This window comes from Bombus vancouverensis, chromosome 4 (assembly GCF_051014615.1).
Source record: "Bombus vancouverensis nearcticus chromosome 4, iyBomVanc1_principal, whole genome shotgun sequence".
In the NCBI taxonomy this organism is placed as follows: Eukaryota; Metazoa; Arthropoda; class Insecta; order Hymenoptera; family Apidae; genus Bombus; species Bombus vancouverensis.
The window spans coordinates 19,725,521-19,749,827 of NC_134914.1; the positions used below are offsets into that span (position 1 = coordinate 19,725,521).

General features: G+C 40.5%; 1 protein-coding gene across 2 annotated transcripts in view; it reads right to left on the bottom strand.

Annotated features, from left to right (window-relative positions):
• Window positions 1-24,307, bottom strand: part of LOC117157569 (limbic system-associated membrane protein) — a 238,373-nt gene that overhangs the window by 7,918 nt on the left and 206,148 nt on the right. For both annotated transcript variants that reach the window (XM_033335694.2, XM_033335689.2), the window contains exons 4-6: window positions 18,759-19,000; window positions 14,617-14,836; window positions 3,291-3,474 (exon numbers count right to left, since the gene is read on the bottom strand). In XM_033335694.2, coding sequence (XP_033191585.1) covers window positions 3,291-3,474; window positions 14,617-14,836; window positions 18,759-19,000 — 646 coding nt within the window. The remainder of the gene's footprint in view (window positions 1-3,290; window positions 3,475-14,616; window positions 14,837-18,758; window positions 19,001-24,307) is intronic.

The following is a 24,307-nucleotide window of genomic DNA, read 5'->3' on the forward strand; positions in this document are numbered from 1 at the left end:
GGTTGCCTTTAATTGAAAAACTTGGCGAGCGCAATTTGTCCGTTCGTTATCTGCTCGTTCGAGCACGATTGCTCGTTGATCCGTAGTGCGAAGCAACCAACCATCGAGGTTTCAACCGTTTCACCTGGCTTCTTTCAGTTTCACGTTAATAAACCGGCAGTTGGGATACTTTTTTCCATTTCTCTTCCTTTTCATCCAACATTTTCTTTCTTGCCGTTGTTCACCGTTCCAGCTTTCTTACGAAATTGCGTTGTCGCCTCGGTTGAGAAACAGAACACGTACTCGTCCAAGTAATGGAATTAACGCATCACGGGGTTGTAAATTTCTGCACGATACGACTCTGTAATTTTAACGCTATGAAAAATGACGCCTGCGAGCCATTCGCCTCCGGTGAATGTATAATAAACGGGATTGAATCGCAACCCTATTAACGCGTCCCTGCGTACGAATGATTTAATCGCGCCGGCTATTGTTTTAAACTATAACTCCCGGCGAGCACGTTTAACCGATTAGCTCCGAGAGATTTTATCGATAGAAGGGTGGAATAATTTTAAAACTACTATTTTAGTCTTATTATGATTACGATTATTATTCATGGTGTCCGAGGATCACAGGCGCAGAGGATCGTAAGCAAGTGGAGTAAAAAATTATTGAAAAAAGATTACGAAAGAAGAAACCTTTCTAAAATGCATTTTTATCGTTTTTCTTTTAAAACGCGTATGTACGTATCGACGATACAGGTGGAGAAACATCGTCTGACACGATTTCTTGTGTGTTGGGGTTAGGTTGGGTCAAGGGGGGCTAAGACGACGACGCAAATTTTCGCTATCTTCGGACCTAGTTAATTAAAATCCAGGCGAATAATCTCGGCGACAAATAATTTGCCGTTTTACGTTTTTCGAATCGACGCGACGATGCGACGGGTGTGCGGCGCGGTGGCACGCGGCCGGAAATGGACATTTACTTTCTCGGAGAAAAATAACGAGCGGCAGAGCGGTAGTTACTGCGGAAATGTGTTTACGGTCTGCGGTTTCCACGGGCCACGTGGTTGCGCTACGTACGACGAGGGCTGAAGTGGTCGTACCACGAGGGTGCTCTGAAACGAGAGGCCAAGTCTCTATGTACACGCGCCTTTATGTACCGGGTGCACAGTGCAAACTAATTCCATTTACCGGCAGCCAGCGTGTCTGCCGGGTTGTAACTTTGTCGAGCTGTCGGCCACATCGACAACATTTTCGCGAGAAGCATTCTCCTTCGCGCCACTACATTCTCGTTCAAAGGTTAACGATCGTTCGGATCAGTGTTATTCACTGACAAACCACTCGCGAGGTCCCGCAGATAAACGGACTTAATACGAGTTTTCTATCATTTTCCAGATTCCTACGATTAGAAGAGAGTCGCCAAAATTGTAACAAAATTTCGGATATTTTACGCGTACAACGTGCCTCGCGATGCGGATTTATAAACAAGTGGATGCCGGAAATTGAAGCTCGAGATATTGGAGATATTACGTATTCGATCTTTTTCCAACTACAAATACACGCGTAAAATATTCTGCTTTTATAAATCGTAAAAGCGTAGAACGCAAGTTTGCTGAGTCTTCGTCATCAGCCACACGCTATAAAATACTTGTATACTTTAGAAGCTGTAAGTTACGAGCTTTTTATTTATACTTTTCGTATGCAGTTTTACTTTTCATATTCTTCCTCTCATATTCATGTTTATATTATACGCTGGTGCATTATACTCGATGGAATAAGAAATTAATTTAAATGACAAATATGCATTAAACAATTCTGTCCTTTCGTTTAAAAGAGATATTACGAATTAAGAATTATTAAATATACGCGATGTAGGCATCGTTACACCTTCCAATCGTACGGTCTTTGCAAATCGTAAACGTCCTTTAAACGTTTGTTTCCAATTACACCGAGAAAAAAGCTGCGACTAGCGCGAATGAAATATTCGTGGTATATTTTACAAGACGCCGATCGGAAGGAAAAGAAATTAACGAGAACATTCCGATCGTATAAAAAACATAGTTTGGTACTCGTATAAACGATAATTGACGCGATCGATCGCGTAACGCAAGAGGGAAAAGTACGCGAGTTGCTTACATTTCAGCGACACCGTACACGTGTACTATGCAAATTTATTCGACGTATACGCGTGTACATTCGGTGTTTCATCGCGGCGTCTGACTCGGTTCGACGATGCGGGATCCGGTGATTTTCCAGGCTGCGGGGTAGTTTATACGAGGATTAGCGGAGTGGGTGCGTCTACGGGGTGGAAAGGCAGTGAGAATCGTCGACACTGGATTAGAACTTACCGCGGCGTCCCGTGGATTGTCGACCGCTTGCGCGTTCACCTGGCTATGATTTATGACTAGCCGAGGCCGTCACGATCGCGCTCCTATCCACGGAATAGCGAGTGGCGCGAACGCTTGCCTTTGCCCCCGTCGCAATCAGACTCTGCGAATCGAGACCGGATTTCAAACGTCGTATCAGAGACGCGTCGCTGCGCATCGAATGGGCCACGGTATTTTGTCGTGTTTGACTTGCGTGAAGGATAGATGCTTGGCACAGGATTGACGTATATACGCAGCTGTATCGAGTTATGGCTCTCACACGGTCGATTCCAGTTCTCTCTTCCATATTTCCTCTTTACGATTACATTTGGAATCTGGCTTTCAAGCATTAAGTTATACGATACGAGTTATATATACGAGATACCAGTTTTACAAATAATACGTCGCTGGACTGTGGATTTTTGTGCATTCATCGGAAATTTGAAGCGTGACAAATGTGTACAGAATGCGCGTAATATGCAAAGATATGCAAAATGTCCAGAGAATGGTACTCGTTATAATACTTGCAATTAGTACGTAAAATAATTTTCTAGCCAGATTCCATTTTCCTAATTGTCTTCGTAAAATATGATTTTCAATACATATCCACAGTCGCGCAGATACACGTTGCATATTTATCGTACGAAAGAGTTGCACACGCGTTCGCCTAAAACTATGAACGAGAAATTTCTTGCAATTAGTTTCGCTAGTTTTACTTCTCTTGTTTCCTTTCGTCGTAACGTCTACGAGTCTTTTAAATTAAACGCGCGATTTGGACGATGAATTCTATGTCGCTGGATTTACCGATCGATCCACGCGAGGCAAAGGTAGAACCGAATCGATTAGAATTTTCCCATCGAGGAAAATAACGCTAGTTTTCGAAAAACCGGTAGCTCTTCGAGCTTTTAAGCGAATGAGAGCGTGAAAAGAACGAAACGTTTACCTGATACCGCCCCTCGTCGTGTCGTAATTGAGAACTCTGTTGCCGTGAAGCCACTGAACGACGCTGTACTGGACTTGCATCGCTATATGACGCACGACGCACAATAGCTCGATGGTGCTGTCAGCCTCGTAGTACTTGTCTCTCAGCGGTTCACCCAGGGCGTCCACTATCTGGACGGACGGTGCTGAAATTTCATTACGTAACGTTAGGATACAGCGGTAAACACCGAGTCAAGCGTGTCTCGACATATCGCCAAATAGTTTTCTTCGTATCTCCTCGTTTTTATTATCTTGTACGCACAATAGTAAGAAGTAAATGCATACGATGAAACGGATTTATGAATTCGGAAAATTGGAAAATTAGAAAGTTTTAAAATCAGCATCTTTTGGCCCGATCTTTTGCAAGCCCCTATCCCTGTATATTTCCTGATTTCGTTATGTACGCTTCGACGAATTCGTTCGTCGTAGACGTCGGCTTCTCGGTCGAAAACTCGGTAACTCGAAGGAAGAAGAGAAAGAATCGTCATGGATACGCGTGAGTGCTCGTCTCCACGTAATGCCGTAGATTTCCTAAAATAGATTTAAACGTGCTTTCTCGATCGAAACGAAAGCGAGATTGAGATATAAAAAATTCGAGGATCGTAGTGGGGTTAACTCCGTGATTTTACAAGTTGTCAGAGTAAACGTACTCGAGTATCTTGAAACGCGTAGAAAAATAATTTATTTAACGGCAAATCGAGTCGTCCCAAATGCGATAACGGATGAAACCATTTTAGTTCTAGTTCGCAATATTTCACCGAGCCGATATACATATATATTCACAATAGGTCGTTGTTCACGCGTAAGTGCATCTAACGATCGCGGCACAATTCAGATGCGATCTTTTATCCGGTGTCTTCTGGACCATTTCCAATTCGAAGTTTATCATGCATCCGCCAGCGTGGTTTAAGAATATGGAAATCCAGAAACGAAAGAACGAGAGGGCGGAGGAAGGCCCTATCCACGGTATGTTTCTCGAAGATTTCTCCATTTTGCCCGCGTACAAATTCCACGCAGACTGCCAGACGAATACAAATCGTATCGGCTTAATAATGCGAATAATGCGACGAATCACGGTACTACTACTGCCGATTTCGTTGGTTTTATCGTCGACAACCGGTATTAAGCATTTATAGACAGGTCAGCGGATTCGTAGCGCAAAATATAATCCTTCGATGGAAATTTAGTGGACCAGGATTTCGAATTATTCGCACGAAAGCGTGAAATGTCGTTTTAACGCAGCAAATATCGAGCAGAGATGGTAGCAGTGGAATTCAAATTTTCTTCGGAATTTTATAGTCACTGTTCAAATTACTGTATTTCGAGCTTGCTGATAAAAGATTCGTCGAACGTCCGCGATAATTAAAATTTTTATTTTTGCACGATAAAGCGCGAAAATATCCGACATCTAGTATCCGTTTCCGAAAAGAACTAGCCGATTTCTCAATTTTACGATCGATCTCTCGATTTGTCGAAAAGAAATTTTCCATCGAATCTCGTTAAAACGTAGCAACTTTATAAAATATTATCCTTTACCGTTATCAAAGTCATTTACAATCGTTATCGTAGCACGCGAAATGCAGGGGGTTAAAAGCAGGTGGCGTCTTACTCGTTCAACCGAGTGGATTTAAGCTTACCAAGAGCCGACATCGTTTACCTTTCTCGTAAAGCTTGCGAAACGGGACTGTTGGTCTGTAAACCGATGTTATGCAATGTTGCGACGTTATGTAATCCGAATATTTTATCCCACAGCGGCATTAAATACAAAACGACGCGTCATCGGTGACGCATACGTGTATCTAACGACCAAGGTTCGACCGAGAATCTCTTGCTTCGCTCCTTGGACCGTTTCCAGCTTCAAAAGTACGACTACCTTGGAAAAACGTACGTACGCTAGCAGTAGGGAGTCCACGCGAAAGGGAAATGTTTCCAATGTACAGAGCGGTCTAAGAACGAAGTTTAAAACGACTCCTTTTTACTCGAGTAATCCGTAATTTAAATACTCTACCTCTTGGCAAATTTAAATTTTCTACATTTTCTACCGTTTTCTTAATTTTCTTTGCAGATTATTAAGTACTATTTTACAATTAATAACTCGTTACTAGCGTCGTATTGTATACGTTGTTGTAACGTTTAATTAAACGCTGATTCTTCGTTCCTGAATCTTTCTATACGAATCGTAGTACACGAATCCTCGAATACGGCCGAGAAGCCGTCACTTTGCTCGTCCGATCACTGGATGATATCGGATTCATCATCGCGTTCCATCGCGTCGAGCCTTCTTTCCTCAGTTTTCATCGACCGAGCTTCACGCGGAATCACGAGGACGGAGGGCACGCGTCCATGTACGTTGTCAGCCGCTACGTTTCTACAAAACGAATCTCCTTAGTGGAGAAATATCGAAGAATCTTCCGAAACAACTTTCCCGACTATGCCAATACCTTGATAATACACAAGTTGCTATTTATGTTCTTTGGCACTGTTTCTTCTTACATTCCTTACATTGTTAAAAATTAATCCTTTGCGATTACAAGGAAAACAGATTTATCAGCGTGTAAAATGTATATAATGTATTTGTGATTATATCCGTCAATTCTCAAGTCGTTCATTTTTCACGATGTTATTTGTACTTGTAAAGTGTCAGTTCACAAAATTTCTCTACGGTTTTAACCCCGTGATACATTGATTCTTTACTCAACCCGAAACAATATTTCACCCCGAATTTTAAGACCCGAACGAATATATCATCCTCTCGTAGCCGTTTCCCAAGATCAACTACGAGATTGTACCTAACGACCAAGCATAAAAAACGCGAAAAAATTTGTAAGAGCATTTGAAACTCGAGAAGACAGGTGAAAAGGGGAGGACGGAAGAAGATACGTCGCGATATTAAGCTCTGCTCGAGTTTATCTCGTTCAAAATTTCTCGCTTTCCTTATTATTTTTCTCTCCATACTCGTTCCTCAGTCCACAATTTCAGTTTCTTTATCGAACTTTGTTTATTTCAAGTTTCGGCATTCGACGAATTAAACGAATATCTATCTTTGCGTACGACATTTCGCATTCGTGTTTCTTCGTTCGACTCGAGACGCGAAAAGTTTGCCTGTCCCAACGTCCACCGTTGGTCGCTCCAGTCGTTGGAAATTCTGGCATTAAATAAATTAAATATAGATATTTTTCTTTACGTTCGTTCTTTCAGACGCGTGTTTCTTTATCGAACTGTACACACGTAAGGTTCAGCTGTGTCAGCAGTGGCCAGGGTTGGTCGATTCTTTCCGCATGTGTTGTCTAGCACAGGCGAATCCCCGTGGTGGTTTCGTCGAGATTATCCAGCGGGATCCTTTGCCAAATCCCGCAGGTCGGGCGGTTTAAACACATCGGCGTTGATTCATGGTCGCACGACGCTTATCGATTTTGTTCTGGATCCGTCGGCCCTGCCCTCTCGTAATTCTTGCCCTCGGTCGGAGATCTTCCGCCTCTCGTTTCTCGCGTGGATTTTTCGTTGCGCGAATACCCCGTGATTTGTGACGCATAGGGTGCACAAGAGCCGCGCGGAGATTCGCGAGTCGATAGAGACGTTGCAAAATCCTAGGCGACGCTTTAAACTGTCGATATATTTATTTTCGATACGATTTTACTGAAACGTACGTTTGTTAGATTTCTATTTCGAAAGAATTTTATTTAAATAGATGGAAACGTCGCGTCGGATGTCACGATCCGCGAAAAAGATCGAAATAAATATATGGAAGATCATTTGGCGTTAGAAATCGTTCGTTCATTTTCCAACCAACGTTTGTATTCCGTTCACGCGTTTTAATACAGATCGCGTGTCTAATTCCATTTACTAAATAAAATTAAAATAAATTCCGAATTACTAAATAGCATGCCATCTCGTTGCGTTTAAAGGAACGTGCACTAAAGGGTAACCGAGGTAAATCTGGTAAGAATTGTCTTTAAAAATCAACTTTTGTGCAGACGTTAATAACACGCGGAGAACGGTGTTCTCGTTACGAGTTGTTTCCTATCATTTGCAAAAACCGGAAACATTGGAAAACCTCGAGTTTCGTGCACGACTAATTTATAACGTTTATGAAAGTGTCCGTTGTTTTATGGCTAGCCACGTATGTACGAGTTGTCCGTGCTGCGGTTGCAAATTTAAATTCAGCCGCACACCTTAGGAAAACAATGCAGCCATATCAGCTATGCGGTTTCCGTTTTTCTTAACCACGATACATGCCCTCGCCAACATCTGTTCTCGATAGAACGAGTACTCGAGTTTAGAATATGGACGTGACCACTTTGTTACTTTTTAGATTTAGCTTCTAGAATTACATCGCTATACGTTGCAATTGTAATATTTTATTTTTAAAAAAGTTCTTTGAATTTTTGCGCGAACACCGAGTTAATTAAAAGTGAAAATTAAAGATTAGAACACGATTAGAGTAATTAATTAGGATATCGTGGCCTCGACGTTAAAGATCGACGAATATCGAAGCATCAAATATCAGGGCATTTTGAGTTTCCGATGCGTTTCTGCTTCCTCGCTGTTCTTTCTCTTATTTCTATGGATTCAAAGTAACACGGACGAAAGAAGAGTTTATTTTATAAAGTTTGCTTCCATAAATACAGGCATCCTTAAACTAAATTACAATTTCGTCTAACAACTCGATGGAGCAATCTATTTTGCACTCGAGTAATTCCATTGAAATAATCGAATTCCTCCAATTGGCTTTCCTTAATTTTCTTCTTCCCGATAAATCTACAGCTTAAGTACATTAGTTCACTCTGGCTACTATGTATTTATACTGTCCGAATTTACGTTGTAATCGATTCAAGGAACTTCGTGCGCACTGATAGTTTGCCGTTCGCGTGACGGCCAAATTAATCTCAATAATCATGGGACGTTCGATAAGTTTCGCAGGATCTTGTACGCCATCCTGACCAGCTGCTATTAGTCCGCTTTGAGAAAGTTCACGAACTAGAACTGGGTCGAACAGAAGTCACGAAAAGTGACGAATGTCAAACAGCGAAATTAGGATCACGAACGGTCCTGACGAATCACGTTAGAAGCACTTGCAACTTCGGATAAAGTTTCCACGATGAATCCGCTGATCTCCTTGAATTTGCCGCGATACCGAAGGAATTACACGCGTGCAATTATCCGAAGGAAGAAAAGCGTAGGACCAAAATGTAATCCAGCGTCGAGAAGTTGACAAGGAACCTGCATTTAGAAAGATACGTATTCTATTGTACTTTCTACGTCCAAAATTTAAAAGTAGGAATTTTTATATTCGTTATTCGGTTCGGTATATTCGGTCAAGTATCCCGGCTTTACTTCCGTAAGCCGGGGTCTTATTTATTATCCAGCCGTAACACGTAAATCTCGATGAAACGAGTATAATTTCACTTTCGATTTTCGGAGTTTTCCAATAACGTATGAATTTTAATAAAACAGTTTTGTCGTCTTACGATTAGCGAGAAAGTTACGAGGGTGAGAAAATGTCAAACCTTATCGCTTTGCTGAGAAATTATGTCTTTCAATATCGGTGACGTTTTAAGCATGAACTTGTAAACCAACTGTTTTATTTACGATCGAATATTTTACGCGTATTTGACAAGAAGTTGCCAACGTATATAAAAATTTGACACGCGTAAACGCTATAGGTTCTCGTAGAATCGTCCTGGTTCCCCTGAGTTTCTTAAAGGTAATTAAAGGTAAGAAAGCATATTTATTACACACAGGTGCTGAGATATTCCGTACACACGCCTATATTTCTGTACGAAACGATAAACGAATCGTGGTAGACAAAGTGCAAAGAAAAATGGAACGAGATTAGAATTGGTGGCGCGAAGATATCAAAGTCGGAACTCGTCGGGGACACGAACGGAGGCTTGGTGAAACAGGTGGACGTGTTTGCAGAGTGCCAACAAAGCACGGTTATTACGTTAAGTGGAACATCTTGTTAGCACAAAGACCGATCCTGTCGCTTTTGCATCGAGGCTGCTCACGAAACTCTCGCGAAACTGGCCAACTAACGTAAATGCGATTTCGTTCGTTCTCAGAGATCGTTTTCCCTTTTCGACGAGGCTGGTCTCGTCTCTATTCCGCCTGTATTTCGCCTGCTCGCGTTTTCAAAAATTACGTCAACGAGGAGAAGAAATTTTCCTTTTCGGTAGCTTCCTTCTCCCATTTTTATTATCTCCGAGTTTCTTGTTTTGCCCGTTCTTTTTTCATTTATGAACTTCCTTCCGTAGTTTTACATTTTCCCAGGCGCTGTCCATTTTCCTGTCTACCTCTAAGTACCACTTTCGCCCCTCCTTGTCCCCCCTTTCTTCTTCTCGTTCCCTTTGTTCCAAGGAACGGAGCTCGACGTATCTCGATTCCACTAGCCGTCCCTTTCTCTCGAGCCAGCGAAACGAAGTTCTTCCGCTTCTCCAGGTTCTTCTTTCCTAACGGCTGCCAGCCACTCTGCCGCTCTCCATCCATTCCGACTATGCCACTTCTCCGTCAATTATCCTCCTAAGCGCTTCGCAGCCGCAAAAATTCGCCGAACGAACCCAATTTACCCGATCAGCAGCAGAATGTACCGAATAGTTTCGATCCTGTTTCTCCATCCGCGCCCGCCTCTCTTCCTTTTGTTCTTTCTCCTTTCTGCCGAGCTGTACCCTTTTATTTCGCTCTGTTACCGAGCTTCCTCTTCGACGCCTCGGTGTTTTATCTTCTAGCGTTTCAGCTTGCCGGCATTTTGTAAACTGGCTATCGGTAATGATGACACATAGTAACGGCTATATATAAGAACGGCGTGCCTGGTTTACTAGAACGACGTTGAAATAATTATGGTAAAAAATTAACGTGCTTCATCTCAGGGTCAGGTTTAAGATGGTAACAGGCTCCTTACTTCTTTCAGAATTATTTCGCGTTTCCTCGTTTAATTTGTAAAGTGTCCGTTGTTCGATAATTAACGCGGGGTACGCGATAAATCCGTTGCTCGCTATTTACGATCTATATTATCCAAACTTTTAACGCTTTGCACCGATCGTGTTATTAGGTTGCGCATATTTATAAATAATCCCAACGAGACGGAGTAGAGATTATAACGAGTACCTTATTCTGAAATTATATTCCACGTATTTTTATTATACCTTTTATTTTTACTCTATACGTATATGCGTATATATCGCCATATGCGCGTGTATATACGACACATTTTACTATCTCAGATACTTGCGAGTAACAGATGTAACGTAAAGTCTCATAAAAATTTTATATAGTCCACGAGGCAAATCTCGAATAGCCGCGAGGTACATATTCATACGGCTGACCGTAGAAACAAAAGATTTCTGAGAGAAAAGAGAATACTTAAATCGAAAGACATCGCGCTCCGACAAAGGTCGCCATCTCCATCGATTTTTAAACGACTACGTTTAAATCCTCTTAGCGAGTCGACGGTTCGATTATCCATCTTTGACGAGTAGTGTTTCAATTCTGGTGGTTGGTACAGGTGGACGGGGAGAACATTAACGATGAAAAGTCGAAGACGAGTTTCCTTTGATGTACGTCGAAATCGTCGTTTGGTCGTCGCCGTCTGGTCGTGTCGGGTATTTCACTCTCTGCTGACCATTCGACGAGAGTTGCCTTCTGGCCAGGGCTGAATACGACCCCGTGTTCGTGATCCGCCATGGAAAAAGGAAGCCGTGGAATTCTGCTCTTTGTAAAAATCCTCCGACGTGGCTCATAGTCGCGGAGAGGAAAATATTTTCGCCATTCAGGTCACATCGACCGTAGACACTGTTAATATTCGTGAGCGTGCCGAGCGAGTCTCGGTATATGGGACTATGCGAGACTCTTCTATCCAGATGATTACAACACGAAGCTTTTATAGTCAACACGTTCCTCGGAGATGAACTGTGCTAGGCGCACAATGATGGTTTAGCGTAATTTTGCGTAGTTTTACGTGTTCGTCGAGCTTTCAGCGCGGCAAACATTTTACATTGCAAATATTCTTCGTGGGAGGTTTTTCCTAGAAATTTCCCGTTGCGTTATAAAATAACCAAAGAGTTAGACGTTGAGCCACCTTATCGTAATAAACGCAAACGCGTGATTTCTTTTTTCTTTGTCAAAATTTAACATTAATCGCGTAGTCGTGCAATAAGACAGAGAAACCGACAAAAAGCGCAGTTGGTTGACCATTTCGACTACTGAGAAGTTCATATACCCAAAGAACGTACACCCTCCTACGCTTCGTAAGTATTATCAAAAACAAGATAAACTCGATTAAAAAATTATCAGACCTTGTTCAGAATCTTAAATATAAAGTTCGAACCGATTAACATCACGAGTTTCAGCTTTAATTCGCGCCAAATAAACTTCGTCTCCTTCTTTTCCGTTTCTATCGTGATAGCTTCGTTTCTTCGACGTTCCGGTCCCGCGACCGATTCCCAATGCGAAGTTCGTGTCATCGTAAGTCACCGAAAATAGCAGATACCGTAGCCAATTTCCTCGATCTCACGCTGAATACTCGAGCGTCTTTTTCTCTTTGTTTTCCGCCTTGCTACCCACCTTAGCCTTTTATCCCATTTCTCCGGTTGTTCGATTTAAACGATTCTCTCAGCATCATTGAGGTAAAAATCTTAACTCGAGAGAGCTTGCGTTTTTCTTCTAATTTGCATCGTGACGACGATCAGCGCGTTTTACTAGCGGCAAAACTAATGGATTTCTCTTTTCGCTTCGAGGATACAGTTGAACTTGTCGAGTTAGTGTTTCCGCCGGACGAACATTAACAAAATCTGAATATTTTTTAACCTGCGCTAAATATTATTTTCGTAGTATCAAATTTTTCCGTGTTTCACGCGAGAGTACTACTAAACGATAGAAAATTTAATATACTTGTACCTGCACTGGCGACAAAAATCCAATGCAAATACTTTTTCTAGCCTTTTCGTGCATGATACAACTTTATATTCATGTCCCTCTGTCAGCTTCTGATCGTTATCGGTGCAAATGAATTTAAAAGGTTGAATATTTAGATGAGCGCTTCGATGTAAAATGTAAGAGATAGAATATTACAGCGTGAATCGAATCACAATGAGATTATGGAAATTAATTAACAGATGGTTAAATAAGAAAATTGGAAAATGAAACAGTTGATCGAATAATTTGGATATACGATTGAAATTATCGTTACGTAAAAACTGCTAATTAGCTTTAATCACATTTATCCAAATTTCTTCCAATTTCTTTCAAAGGCCACCATCGTTTAGACGAATATTTTCCATAAACAGAAAAACGTACAATTTTTCTCATCGATCGTTCCTATCTATGTTATCGTAAAGACTCTTAAGTCGATAATTAGATCGATCGTAAAGCTAACGACGCGTCAATTAGTTTGATTCGGTGGTTAGTAATAGGACGACTAGTTCGATTCGACATCCGGCGAATGGAGGTCTAAACCGAAGATGTTCGTATCAGTTTCTACGGACAAATTTCTCGAGCTTGGAATTCCTCCGCCGGTAGCAACGGTGAAATTAAGTTTTCCTGAAACTAGCTTAGGTACAACGCCGACAGCTTTAATTATTTAACTCAGCTGTTTCTAGTTCTGGCAGATGGAACGTAATACGATATAAATAAACCATGGTGCAATTCGTTTAAAGTTTTCGAGAAGTCGGCCATTTTACTCCTTCAATTACGAACAACAGCTCTGATATTTAAGATCCGAATTAAAGATCTTTCGTTGCGCTTTTACCAGCAATCGAACGTTCGAGCGTTTCGAAGAATTTACTAGTAAGAATTATATCGATAAACTGTGGATATTTATGCAAATTCATATTTTTAGGAATTAAATAAAAAATGGAATTCGGATAGAAAATTGTTTCAGGTACCAAATGTTAGAGAGAATACCACGATTTCGGTATTTCATATATATATCATATCGTTGTATCATATTTATCGAGTATGAAAATTTTTTAAATTTCCAAACATGCACAAACATCCGCGACCTACGTGTCGCTAATTTATATCACATTTACATTTTACGACTGAAAACATTTTATTTTATTTTCTCGGTTCTTCGCGCTCGTGTCTCTACTTAGGAATAAAATATTTTCTTTCTTAGGAATATCTACTAGTTACTCTTAAAATGCGCGATATACACAAAGGGTAACGGATATTACATCGAATGGCAAAACCAAATATTTAAAAACTATTTAATTTCTAATACATCGTTGATTTCAGGTCATATAGGGAAGGAGAGGGAGAGAGAGAGAGAGAGAGAATAGAAGTGGACTTATATCAACCGACACTCAAAGTACATATATCATTTTCACGCCGATCTGCTTCCTTAAAACGCGATTCGTTTGGTGGATCAAGTCAATTTTTCCGTCGGCCCCACGCGACTACTTAAGTCGTTTCGTTTTCTCTTCTTGTCTCTCCCGACTTCGTTTCCTCTTCCACCGGTAATTCCGTTTCGCAAGACGACCGTTTGTATCTCAATTTATTCTCAATTTACTCCGCATTGTATTATCGTTTACTGGAGCTAATCTCTTTGTGTTTATTGGGGATGCGCGCGTGTCAATGAGCGCGCAAAAGACGCAACAGAAAGTTCGATCGAATGTATTTTTCCTGAAAGGATCGTCGATAATGAACGTCGTTAAGGCGCGAGCGGAAATAAATCGAACCGCGTCGAAGCGGCTACATAAGCAGACTGGCAAACAAAGTTAACTAAGTTGACAGAGTAAACGAGGCGAACAAATATTACTCGGTGTATACTGGAGGAATAAATGTAGAGCGGGAGAAACTGCGGATAAGTTTTGTCGATAATCTTACTTTTGTATGGTCGTCCCTTTTGTGGGTGTACGTGATAGAGAAAAACAGGGTAATAAGATCATCGATCTCTTAAAGAAATATTGATTTATCGCAGCTTTTCGTCCCGACGTCGTAGATGGAAGATGATAATAAGTAAAGATCATAGCATGAAAATGACTATGAAAAATATGACAAGTACAGGCTCGCCGATCTGATTTTTACGATACTTTACGATTAGACGAAAGAATTTTAGTCAAACAAAGCTTTTACCATTGTAGCATTTACGTCCTAATTACGTAATTACATCAAAGTATATTAAATTTTGTATCATTTAGCAGTGCTTTGACGTTTCATGAAAAGACGTTTCATCGGCGAATTGTAGTATATCCCGTAATATGTGGAATTTTCTCGGTCGAGAGGTACGTGACGCGAGAGTTAGCTTTTACGATACGGACGCGATCGTAAAAGTGAATTATCGCTGTACTTACCGTTGATGTGAAGATTCACGTGAATATACTTGGGCGGATGAGTGCTGACTTGGCACTCGTACTGGCCCTCGTCGCTACTGTTCACGGGCTCGATTTGTAGGCGCCAGTTGTCCGGGTATTGGAACTTCACCGTGTATCTTGCATCTCCTATGTACGTCTGCTGCCCCACCGTCAGCAGATTCACCTTTTCCCCGTTATCTTGTCTACGTACCCAAGACACCTGTCAACAGATTATTCCACGTTGTTTCATAAACGATTGTTCGATCAATTTACCAGAATATCGGCATTAACGCGTCGCACATAGAGTTAAAAAATGTCGCAACATCGGAGGCAGATTCGAAGAGCGCTAAAAATAAATAATAATTGACAATAATAATTGACCATTGTTTCCTACGGTTTATTCTTTTCGCTAAATTTCGCTAACGTTACGCGTTTAGTAAACCACGTTTTTCCAAGTTTCTAGATAGTTGCTGATTTCCTAAAAAGTTTGTTCGAGCTGTGTCACTCTTCGAAGTCTTTGAAGTCGGATGTCGTCACAGTGGCGGCATTTGAAATTTCTTTTCAAAGCCGCTATGGTAAATATTTATTAGCCGTTTGCTTCGATTAGTCGCGCTAGTAACGCTAGGAAAATATGCCGATTGCTAAAGGATCGATACATGTAGCTGTATGTCCGCGGTATCTAAACGCTTGTATAGCGCAAGGATATCTATATATAACACCGCAACAACTAATTCTTGGTTCGCATAGAAGAATATCCGAATACAGCGCAGAAAACAGAAGCAGGACGTACTGTCCGATTACTCGTTATGCTTGAGCCGTGCATACAATCGGGCTACGATAAACAAGGATTCGAAATCCGCAGTTTATCCACGTAACTGAAATTGGATAGTGTTTCCTGGTATTCCCATTAAGTGCGCGCGATATCGACATGGATATCAAGCTCGCTATTGTCCGTTCAATAGAGATTGCTGCGTATGGGCAGCTATCAATGATGCGCGTGATCGTTACTGATCGTGATCGATCGCTTTACCCATCTTCTTCCCTGAAACGTGAAATATTTGATACAAAATTCTCACCGATACTATCTACTAAATTAAATTTTTTCCAAATCCTCGAATCTCGTCACCTATGATTTCAGAGCAGTACGAAGAATTACTGCTCGCTAAAACGATATCGTTTTGCTGTTAGAAATCATTTAGAATACAAATACCTTAAAACGATTTCTTATTAAGTTGCAAGTTCTCTTCTAAGGTATTCTTCTAAAATCTGTACTGTTCCTAAAAATCGTATTACGTGCTTTATACGAGCAGTGGAATTAGCAGATATTTGTACAAGCTGCTGCGTAAGTCACTTTCCCATTTAAAAATTGTATTAATCTACTTTTTTATCGTATACTTTGAAATTTTTCTTTCAGATTTTCAGTTTGGTTTTTTGGGAATTTGTAATGGAAAACTTGACAACGGAGCAACTACCAGTGGGACCGTGAAGTTATTGTACGTCGAAATCCGAGTCGGTGATGGAGTCACGAGTCATAAACAGAGGCTGGAATTGTCCTGCAGCGACTCGAACGACCTACAGCAATAAATATCGTCTTTAGCCGAGTTATGCACTTTCAAGATAATCATGCATGGATAATCGCGTTAGTCGACACCGTCGTTGGCAGTACCAGCAACAGCAACGACATTAATAGCCTAATATTACGCTGAGGCGAGCTCGACCGTGGTTCAGCCAAGTGCGATGCTTTTAGGATATAACTACTGGACGAGTTTCTACAGAGTTAGTCGTCGTCGTCGTCGTCGTTCCCTTGTTTCGAGTCAGCATCGGTAAATTCGTTCGAAAAGATATTCGCCGTCGCATGTCATCAGGCTTACGTACCGAGTCTTGAATTTATCCAAGTTGTCCCTTCGCAAACCACGACCCTGTGCCGTGTCGTTGTGTGGTCGTTAGTCTACGAATATTTATACGTCTACATTTAACTCGTACTCCGCATTTTTATATAGATCGCTTACTAGGCAGCTACTTACGTTATAATGATATGCTTAACAGTCTAATTAGGATGTAATAACTACACGCGTTACCTTATAATCCTAATTAATTTAATTTTAAATAATAGCATCGTTGCATGATTTTTGATTTATAAACTATACTTTAGAAAATGTTGTATAAAACGCATCGAGATTTCTACTATATTTTAAATAAATTTGATCTTGTCTTAAAAATTGGGCAATACAGATTTATCTATATCTTGTAAGAACCATACGAGCTGGAAAAAGTTCCGAATTATACGTTATTAATTAATTTAAACGTAAAATAAAACCAACGGGGCTATAATCGACCGATCTAATTTTTAAAATTGTTCATAAAAGTATTTGAGTCGTGTTATTAATTAGACATAAATTTCAAGATTTTTTTTTTAATTAAATCGTCGCTGTTACTTAATACTAGGGAAAATACTGGCATTATGCGAGCACATGTTTCGACATGCTTACGATTACGCTTGTTGTGCGCGTTATGTGCCCATTTTCAGCAGCACATTACTTTTTACCATCCTGGGTTTTTTGCTCGTCACATACCCTCTTTCCGCCTAAGTATTATGTTACAACGTTTTCAGCTGACCTTAACAAAGGAAGCTAATGACGGGCTAGATACTCTCTCTCTCGGGACCATGACCCGAAAGGAGCATTCTCTTTTTTATCGAAGTAGACAATGATCGAAAATTACGCGTACTAGAAATTTGGACGCGATGCTCAGTTTCAGGCATTTCTCTGAGAAACGTATCATGTTTTTTTTACTATAGGCGCAAAGTCTAAAAATTCTAAAAATTGATTTCTTCGATATTTTATCTACGAGTATTGATTACGCAGCAGTCCAATACTTGGCGCGAATGTAAGCTGCGCGATATATCGAGCAGGTATACGTATACAGACCTATAGAAAATTATGTAAAATATTAGAGAAAAAAGAATTCTATCGATTTAAATAGTTTAAACAGTTTATTTCAGTAAATATTATATGTTTGTGAGACCGTAATTGAGAAAAAAACACAAATGATATTTTTATCGTTTATCACCGTTGTACTTCAATTCGACGTTAAAGAAAGAGAAAAATATATAAAAATACATCTAATAATGTATGTAGCGTAGGAATTTATGAAAATACTGGGAACAGAAAACGATCAGATTTCAGAGAGTATAGACGCGAACGATTAGGAGGGAAATTCGCGTGAAAGCTCGCCGGCAGCGGATAATTCCTATTCAACCTCACCGGGACACGTATAATAAGGCCGGATATTAAATTAATTCGAACGGCGCGATTGCTCCAACTGCGATAGATGCGTCTAGCTTGCCGCAAGTCCTGCCGCAGCCGAGATATAAGATCCGGAGAACGCAAAGAAATTAATTAGAATAAATCGTGCTCGCCTATCTTCCTGCAAAACGAACTTTACTACAGTTTACAAGATTGATTGCGAGTTATCGTCTTTCTAATTTTCCGCGAACGGTAAGCCGGCAAAATGCGAGACCTCGACTATTAAACTGCTAAGATATGCAGAAAAGATGCAAAGCTATGGAAAACGTATGGAGAAATATGCGAAGGCTATGTGAAAATGTCCAGAAACATTCGTATAAGTAGAAATATACAAGACCTTTTGCCTACTTTCGCATATTATAAAATGTTTTTCATATCTTTGCACACATTTCCATACGTTCCCCGCTGTTTGTACATATTTTACATATTTTTGTATCGGATACTCTCTATACACGCTATGTATTTTCATCTATAATTCGCGTATTGCAGTAGTCATTCTGTTTCACAGCTGACATACCAACCGAATCGAACCGATCAGTTCGATCCAGACTAATCGCTTAATTTAAAAAAAGTTAATCCGATAAAAGTCGATATGGACGTAATTGACGATTAGCTCGGCTGTATGTACGCTGTACTCTCTCGCTCGTAAGCACTAAGATCAACTAAATAGCAATCTTCTGGTTTCATGTAAAACGTGATAATCGGTTTAGATTACCAAGGAAACGATCCATCGATCACGATTTAACGACTTTACTTTCTCTAAGTGTCCCGCTACTTATACGAATAGCGACGATATACGTACGTATATCGATACGGACGAAGAAGGAGGAAACTCACGGTTTTATCCTGTAGCAAGGATATCCTGCAGTCGAGGATGGCGCTTCCGCCAGCTTGCACAGTCATGTTCTTGCTCTCCCCTTCGAAATGAGGACCCCACCGATGATCGTGATGATGTTGATGCTTGTTTAGCGTGCTGTGCGCATCGAAAATGTAGTTCAACATCGGCGCGTCCGTCGGTACCGATCGCTTTGCCGCCGTCGTCGATTTCGTCGATACCGAATCCGTTATTAGCGGCAGATCTGGAATCGACAACGATTTTTCACATGGTTAATTACAATTGTATCGCTAATTCTACCGTAATCGTAAACACAAGCTTCGTCGCGATACGAAACGTTTAACTTTTCGATATTGTTTATTCGAAAATTTTGCGCTATTCGTTAATCCGTACATCTATACCGTTGATCGCGCACACCTGATACCTTGTCGCGATATCCCCCAGTCTCTGGAGATCTGCGTTTCCCGTTGTTTACAAGTATTGGACAGACAATTGACAACTGGCAGTACATATTGGCGTTTCTGTTCGTTCGCAACATCCGTCTATTCACGTTTGTAACCGTTGAATGAATAGGTACACACGATATTGCGCGAGAGTAATTACTCGCTGATATGCTTCAAGCGGTAAAAGAATTTTGAGTAACGAAGTCAAGTTCTCGTGTTTGTAAGCGATATTCGATGCCAAGAGAGTCGAAATACTTGTAAGCAGTTTCGACGACAAGGCACGATCTTGAAATTTCGAAGAAACATTTTTGCAAAATTTTTGATATATATATCCATATAATATATATAATAGGAGGTTAAAAGAATAACAACGCTGAAGAAGGGAAAAGCAACGAACAGCTTACGAAGCACCGTATACATACGACGTTGGTTTCAAATTTCACCGATACAATCACGACGATCGTGTCCCGTTGCAGCGTTAATGAAGTTTTAAAACGCTTTATACGAAACATATAATATGGACATAAAAGCTTTCAAATACTTTCACGAGCCACTGTACATCGAGTACTATATTGGGTTATACTGTACATTTTGTATTGGGAAACCGAGAATTTCGATAGGCCAATTAGCGACAGAAAATTAAGCTCCTGAGAGTAGGTCGGGCATCCATGTGATCATCAAAGTTTAAATGGACACGTTGCGAAAAACGAGTGTTTTTAAATTTGTTCTAGTTGCTTTAAATCGATCGACGTCATAAGAATCATATAATCGTTTAAGCAGTTATCGAAATTTACGCAATGGACTTTTCTGTCCTAGACAAAATACTATAAATAACATATATATTCGAACGCTCTTTAAAATGAAATGGCTTTTTAGAAATTGGGCCAAACGACGTCAGCTTTTTCGAGAAGTTAGAGGAATTAGTTTGCTAGATGACGTGCAAAAATTTTTTGAAAAAATAGCAATTAATCGGAATCGCGAGGAAAAAAAGGAAAGGTCGTTTTTTTAAACTTTATCATCACCCTCCGCTCTTTCTATCTGTATAGAAAATTTAAACAACACGTTTTAAAGATTTATAGCATACTGGAAATTTCAACGAAGTCGATCGATGTAAAACGAACACCGAAAGATGTAGGTAGATTATTTTATTACAATTATCGGGCCGAATATCGCGAAAACCCGCGGTTTTCGCCATTTTTAACAGTTTCTAGCCCATAGCGACGTTAACCGATCTCGCTGAAATTTTCAGAATATATATATATGTATATATATACGTATAAACATATGGTTTAAATTTCCACTATAGTTTCGAATAAAAAAGTTGTAAAAAGCAATCTTCGCTGTTTACTTCGCGATTCCGATGCGGTAAGTATATCCACAGCTGTTGAAACTTCCGAACGAGAAAAAAAGACTATCGAATAGGATAGCTCTGGAAGAACATTTTTGTCAATTAAAAAGGATCTTAATATTGTTAAACGCTACCGAGTATTTGGAATGTAAATTAATCAGCTAATTCGAATAAACGAACGAAAAGATCGAAGGATTTACTTTCGGTAGTTCGCTACTTATCACTGGAGGGCCGAGATCTAAGCCACGCCTCCATCAAGTTCTCCAATATCGATTGTTAGGAAAAAGCGTCGCTGCTTCTCTGAAGCCAGTAAATTCAATTTTTCAATCGTTCGATTTTCTAACGTTCGATTCCGCCATATAATATTAACGAAGGTTATCGATTTAGAGCTGTCGCCATCCACATTTTAGGTCTCGTTCATTCCTTATACGTAATTTCTGCACCCTTACGGCGAATCCATACGTTAGCATTAGCCGAGTAGAAGCAGTTTCACGAGGTTGTCACCGTATGTTTTCCAATTTAACGGTGTCCACCGGGAGAACCCGAAACAGGTAAGCAGTTTGACGTAAGAGCGTACAAAGGACGAGGTATTTTTTTCCAACGATAGCGTGCGATAAGTACGCTTAGATATTTGTCTAGTATCGACGGAAGGACTCGCGTCACTTAAATATAAACTTATACGTACCGGATAGCTATGAAAATCATAGCTTGCTTGCTTTTGTTATCGTAAGTAAACCGACTTTGCTTCTAAAATTTTTAACGCGATACTCCTACCTTCTCTACTCCTTTCGTCACGAGTTTGACTTTCGCAACATTCGTCGTTCTCCTTTTAGTACAAAACGTACATTGCCTGTTTCCGATCATTTTTGTTTTGCCATTCTTTCGTGACTCTATACTTCCGCAGTTCTATTTATCATCGTTTAACCCTTCGAGTGTTCACCAAAAATATGAGACACCGACACGACCATGATTTTCTACAAGTAGCAACGTATCTTCCGATCTTGCTCGTTATCCTTTCGTGAATTTCTAAACTTTGTATAACTTTCTTTTCAGCCAGTTCACTATATACTGAAAAATCGTTAAACGCGGATATAACCCTTATTTTTCCTTATTCCTTAATTACGAATGCTACTTTAATTTAGCTTCCATCTGTCTTCGATATAGTCTACCCTATTCTACCAAATAAATTCAATACGTTATCGCTGCATTGACGCAAGGACAATGCAGCATCCACATGCATTAAGATCTGTCAGAAACGAAGCAACGCATACGATTCTAGCCGAGTATTAATCACCTAATTATGTCACTCAGAATCTACCTTGTTATAGCTGCACAAGCAGCTCCCACAAGCCTGCCGATAGGAGAACCCAGCAACGATCGAATCGACTAGCGCGCATCGGCTTTTCTCTTCGTCTCACCCCTTCTGGAAACGTTCATCTGTTCGTTCGATCTTTTCTCTTTGCTTCCGCGGTGGAAATTTTGCCGCTGTCCAGGGGGAAGGAAAACTGATCGGGAATTCCGATGGAACCGCGGAGAGCGTGTCCTGGATACCGACGAGGAATCAGCAGCGACTTCTTGCCTCGGCGAATATGAAAATCGTTATACGTCGTATTGACATTGTCGCTCCACCGTGGACCCAGCTACGGGATCTCATTTTTTAACTCACGGAAGATCCCCGTGTACGCGATCGAACCACGCGAATATTTAAACGGCCGGTCGGATTTCGATCTCCGAAAAAGTTGGTCGAGTGTTCACGTCGAGAGTTCTTCTTTAAATCCTTTGTTCAAACACGGTGTGATTGTTACCCCTCCGGGATGATGGCTCGACAGGACGTTTTTCCTTCGCGTAAGGACTATTTTTCGTTGGGTTATGCGAACCGGTAGATCGATGTTGGAGAGAGACCACTGAATATGGAGAAGTTTAGTGCGCAAGGATTGTCCGTTTGTTTGGTCGAGTAGAATTACCTCGGTGGTTTCGATGGCGAGAGTGCAAAAATAACTTTTTTAATATTTTTTGCCTTAAAATAAGAGAAGAACGATATACGCGCGTTTTACGAGCATAAAGATTTCGTTCTTTTAATTCGGAATGAATTTTATAGAAGATACTTTCTCGTCGATGTAATCATTTTTTCATGTTTCTCTCGTTCGTTTAAGTTACAAATTTCATTTAACTACGTTTGTATTAAATATTTTCGATGGACATCGAGACATCTGTATTTCAACAGTACTTGTAGCAGAAAGCGGTTGAAAATTGAAAATCTTTGGAATTGAAACGATCGAAATCTAAATTCCAACATACGAAGAGCCCAAGAGAAGAACGAGGCAAGTCCATTATCGTCAATTTTATAATTTCGATGTCACTTGGTGGACGAGAAATTGCTTACTGAATTTTGAAATCTTGAAATTACTCTACGTACACCGATCTCTATACCGTGAAGATACAAAATTATTCTCACTGCATAGATATCGATATCGATCTGAAAACAATATCGCAACGTATTTATAAAGATGAAATTTATTTAAAAGGTAGGCAACGAAGCGGTAAACGAACGCATTAACTCGTCAATTTCATCGACGACTGTGCTTGGACTAATTAAGATAGTGGTTCCTCTCTGCGGTTTTCCGATCGAATCACTGGGATTTATCGAGTAATCACTCAGAGATACATTTCGCGGATATCTTCCTCCTCTCGATTCGACAGAGGGCGGAGGCACAATCGACGCGGATATCCTCGTTGGGCGCGAGATCTCGCGAGTATCAATCGACCCATTTTTTCGAGACTTGCAAACACTCGACGATTCTGACTTGGCGCTTTTCCTCGGCATTGCATCGTGTGCATTATTCCGTATCGCCGCGGAAAAACGAAGTTTGAGAAAAGCAAGCGACAGAGAAAGAGAGGCGCGATACGAGATGAACAATTGCGGGTCTAAAGACCGATCGAGACATTCGCCTTTTTTAGGTAAAACGACCTCGAGAATCGCTTTGTTGGAAACTTACGTCGGATATTTAGCGAGTAAATACGCGCGATTCGAATTTGAAAAATCGATTAAAATTTCCGAACGAGGATATTTCGAGAGAAAATTGAATTCCCTTGTGCTCGACGTACGAGTTTTTTGTTTGTTAACGGTACGTTGAAAGTATTCGATTTAGACAGTGTGCTTAGCTTCTACGTGTTCACGGATGCGGTTAAGAATAATTAGAATATATTTGAATAAAATACTTGAGCGTTTTATGCAAGTACAACAGACAGTTTCGCAAGTTATGCGCTTGTATTACTTAGCGGCGAGGCGCTGTCCGACCAACACTGACTCGTTTCACTCGGAAACCTAAACTTTCCTACTACCTCTGTTTTTAATGTTTCGTAGTTATCGTTGCTTAGAATACGTTGCAACATGCATAATTCTACTAAAAAGGCAAGATTGTTTAAACACTTGAACATTTATCTGGTACTTCGCGTTATTATCGTAATACAACTAGCATACAAGAGCAAAGGACCGCTCAACTTTCGCCGAAAAAATTGTCAACGCTTAAACCGTTATAACTTCGGAACAAAGAAACGTACAACGCTCTTTAGTGCAAAACATTTCGAATACCAGCAACCTTCCGACGAAAATCGAGCGTTCCTTTAATTTTGCACGCCGGTGAAAAATTCTTCCTTTTCCCAAAATCGAAAATTTCACAGCCAACGCTGCCGTTTGCGTTGCCATAAAAAACACGAAGATCGTGTCATCTATACGGTCATCTTAACTGGATAAACTGGA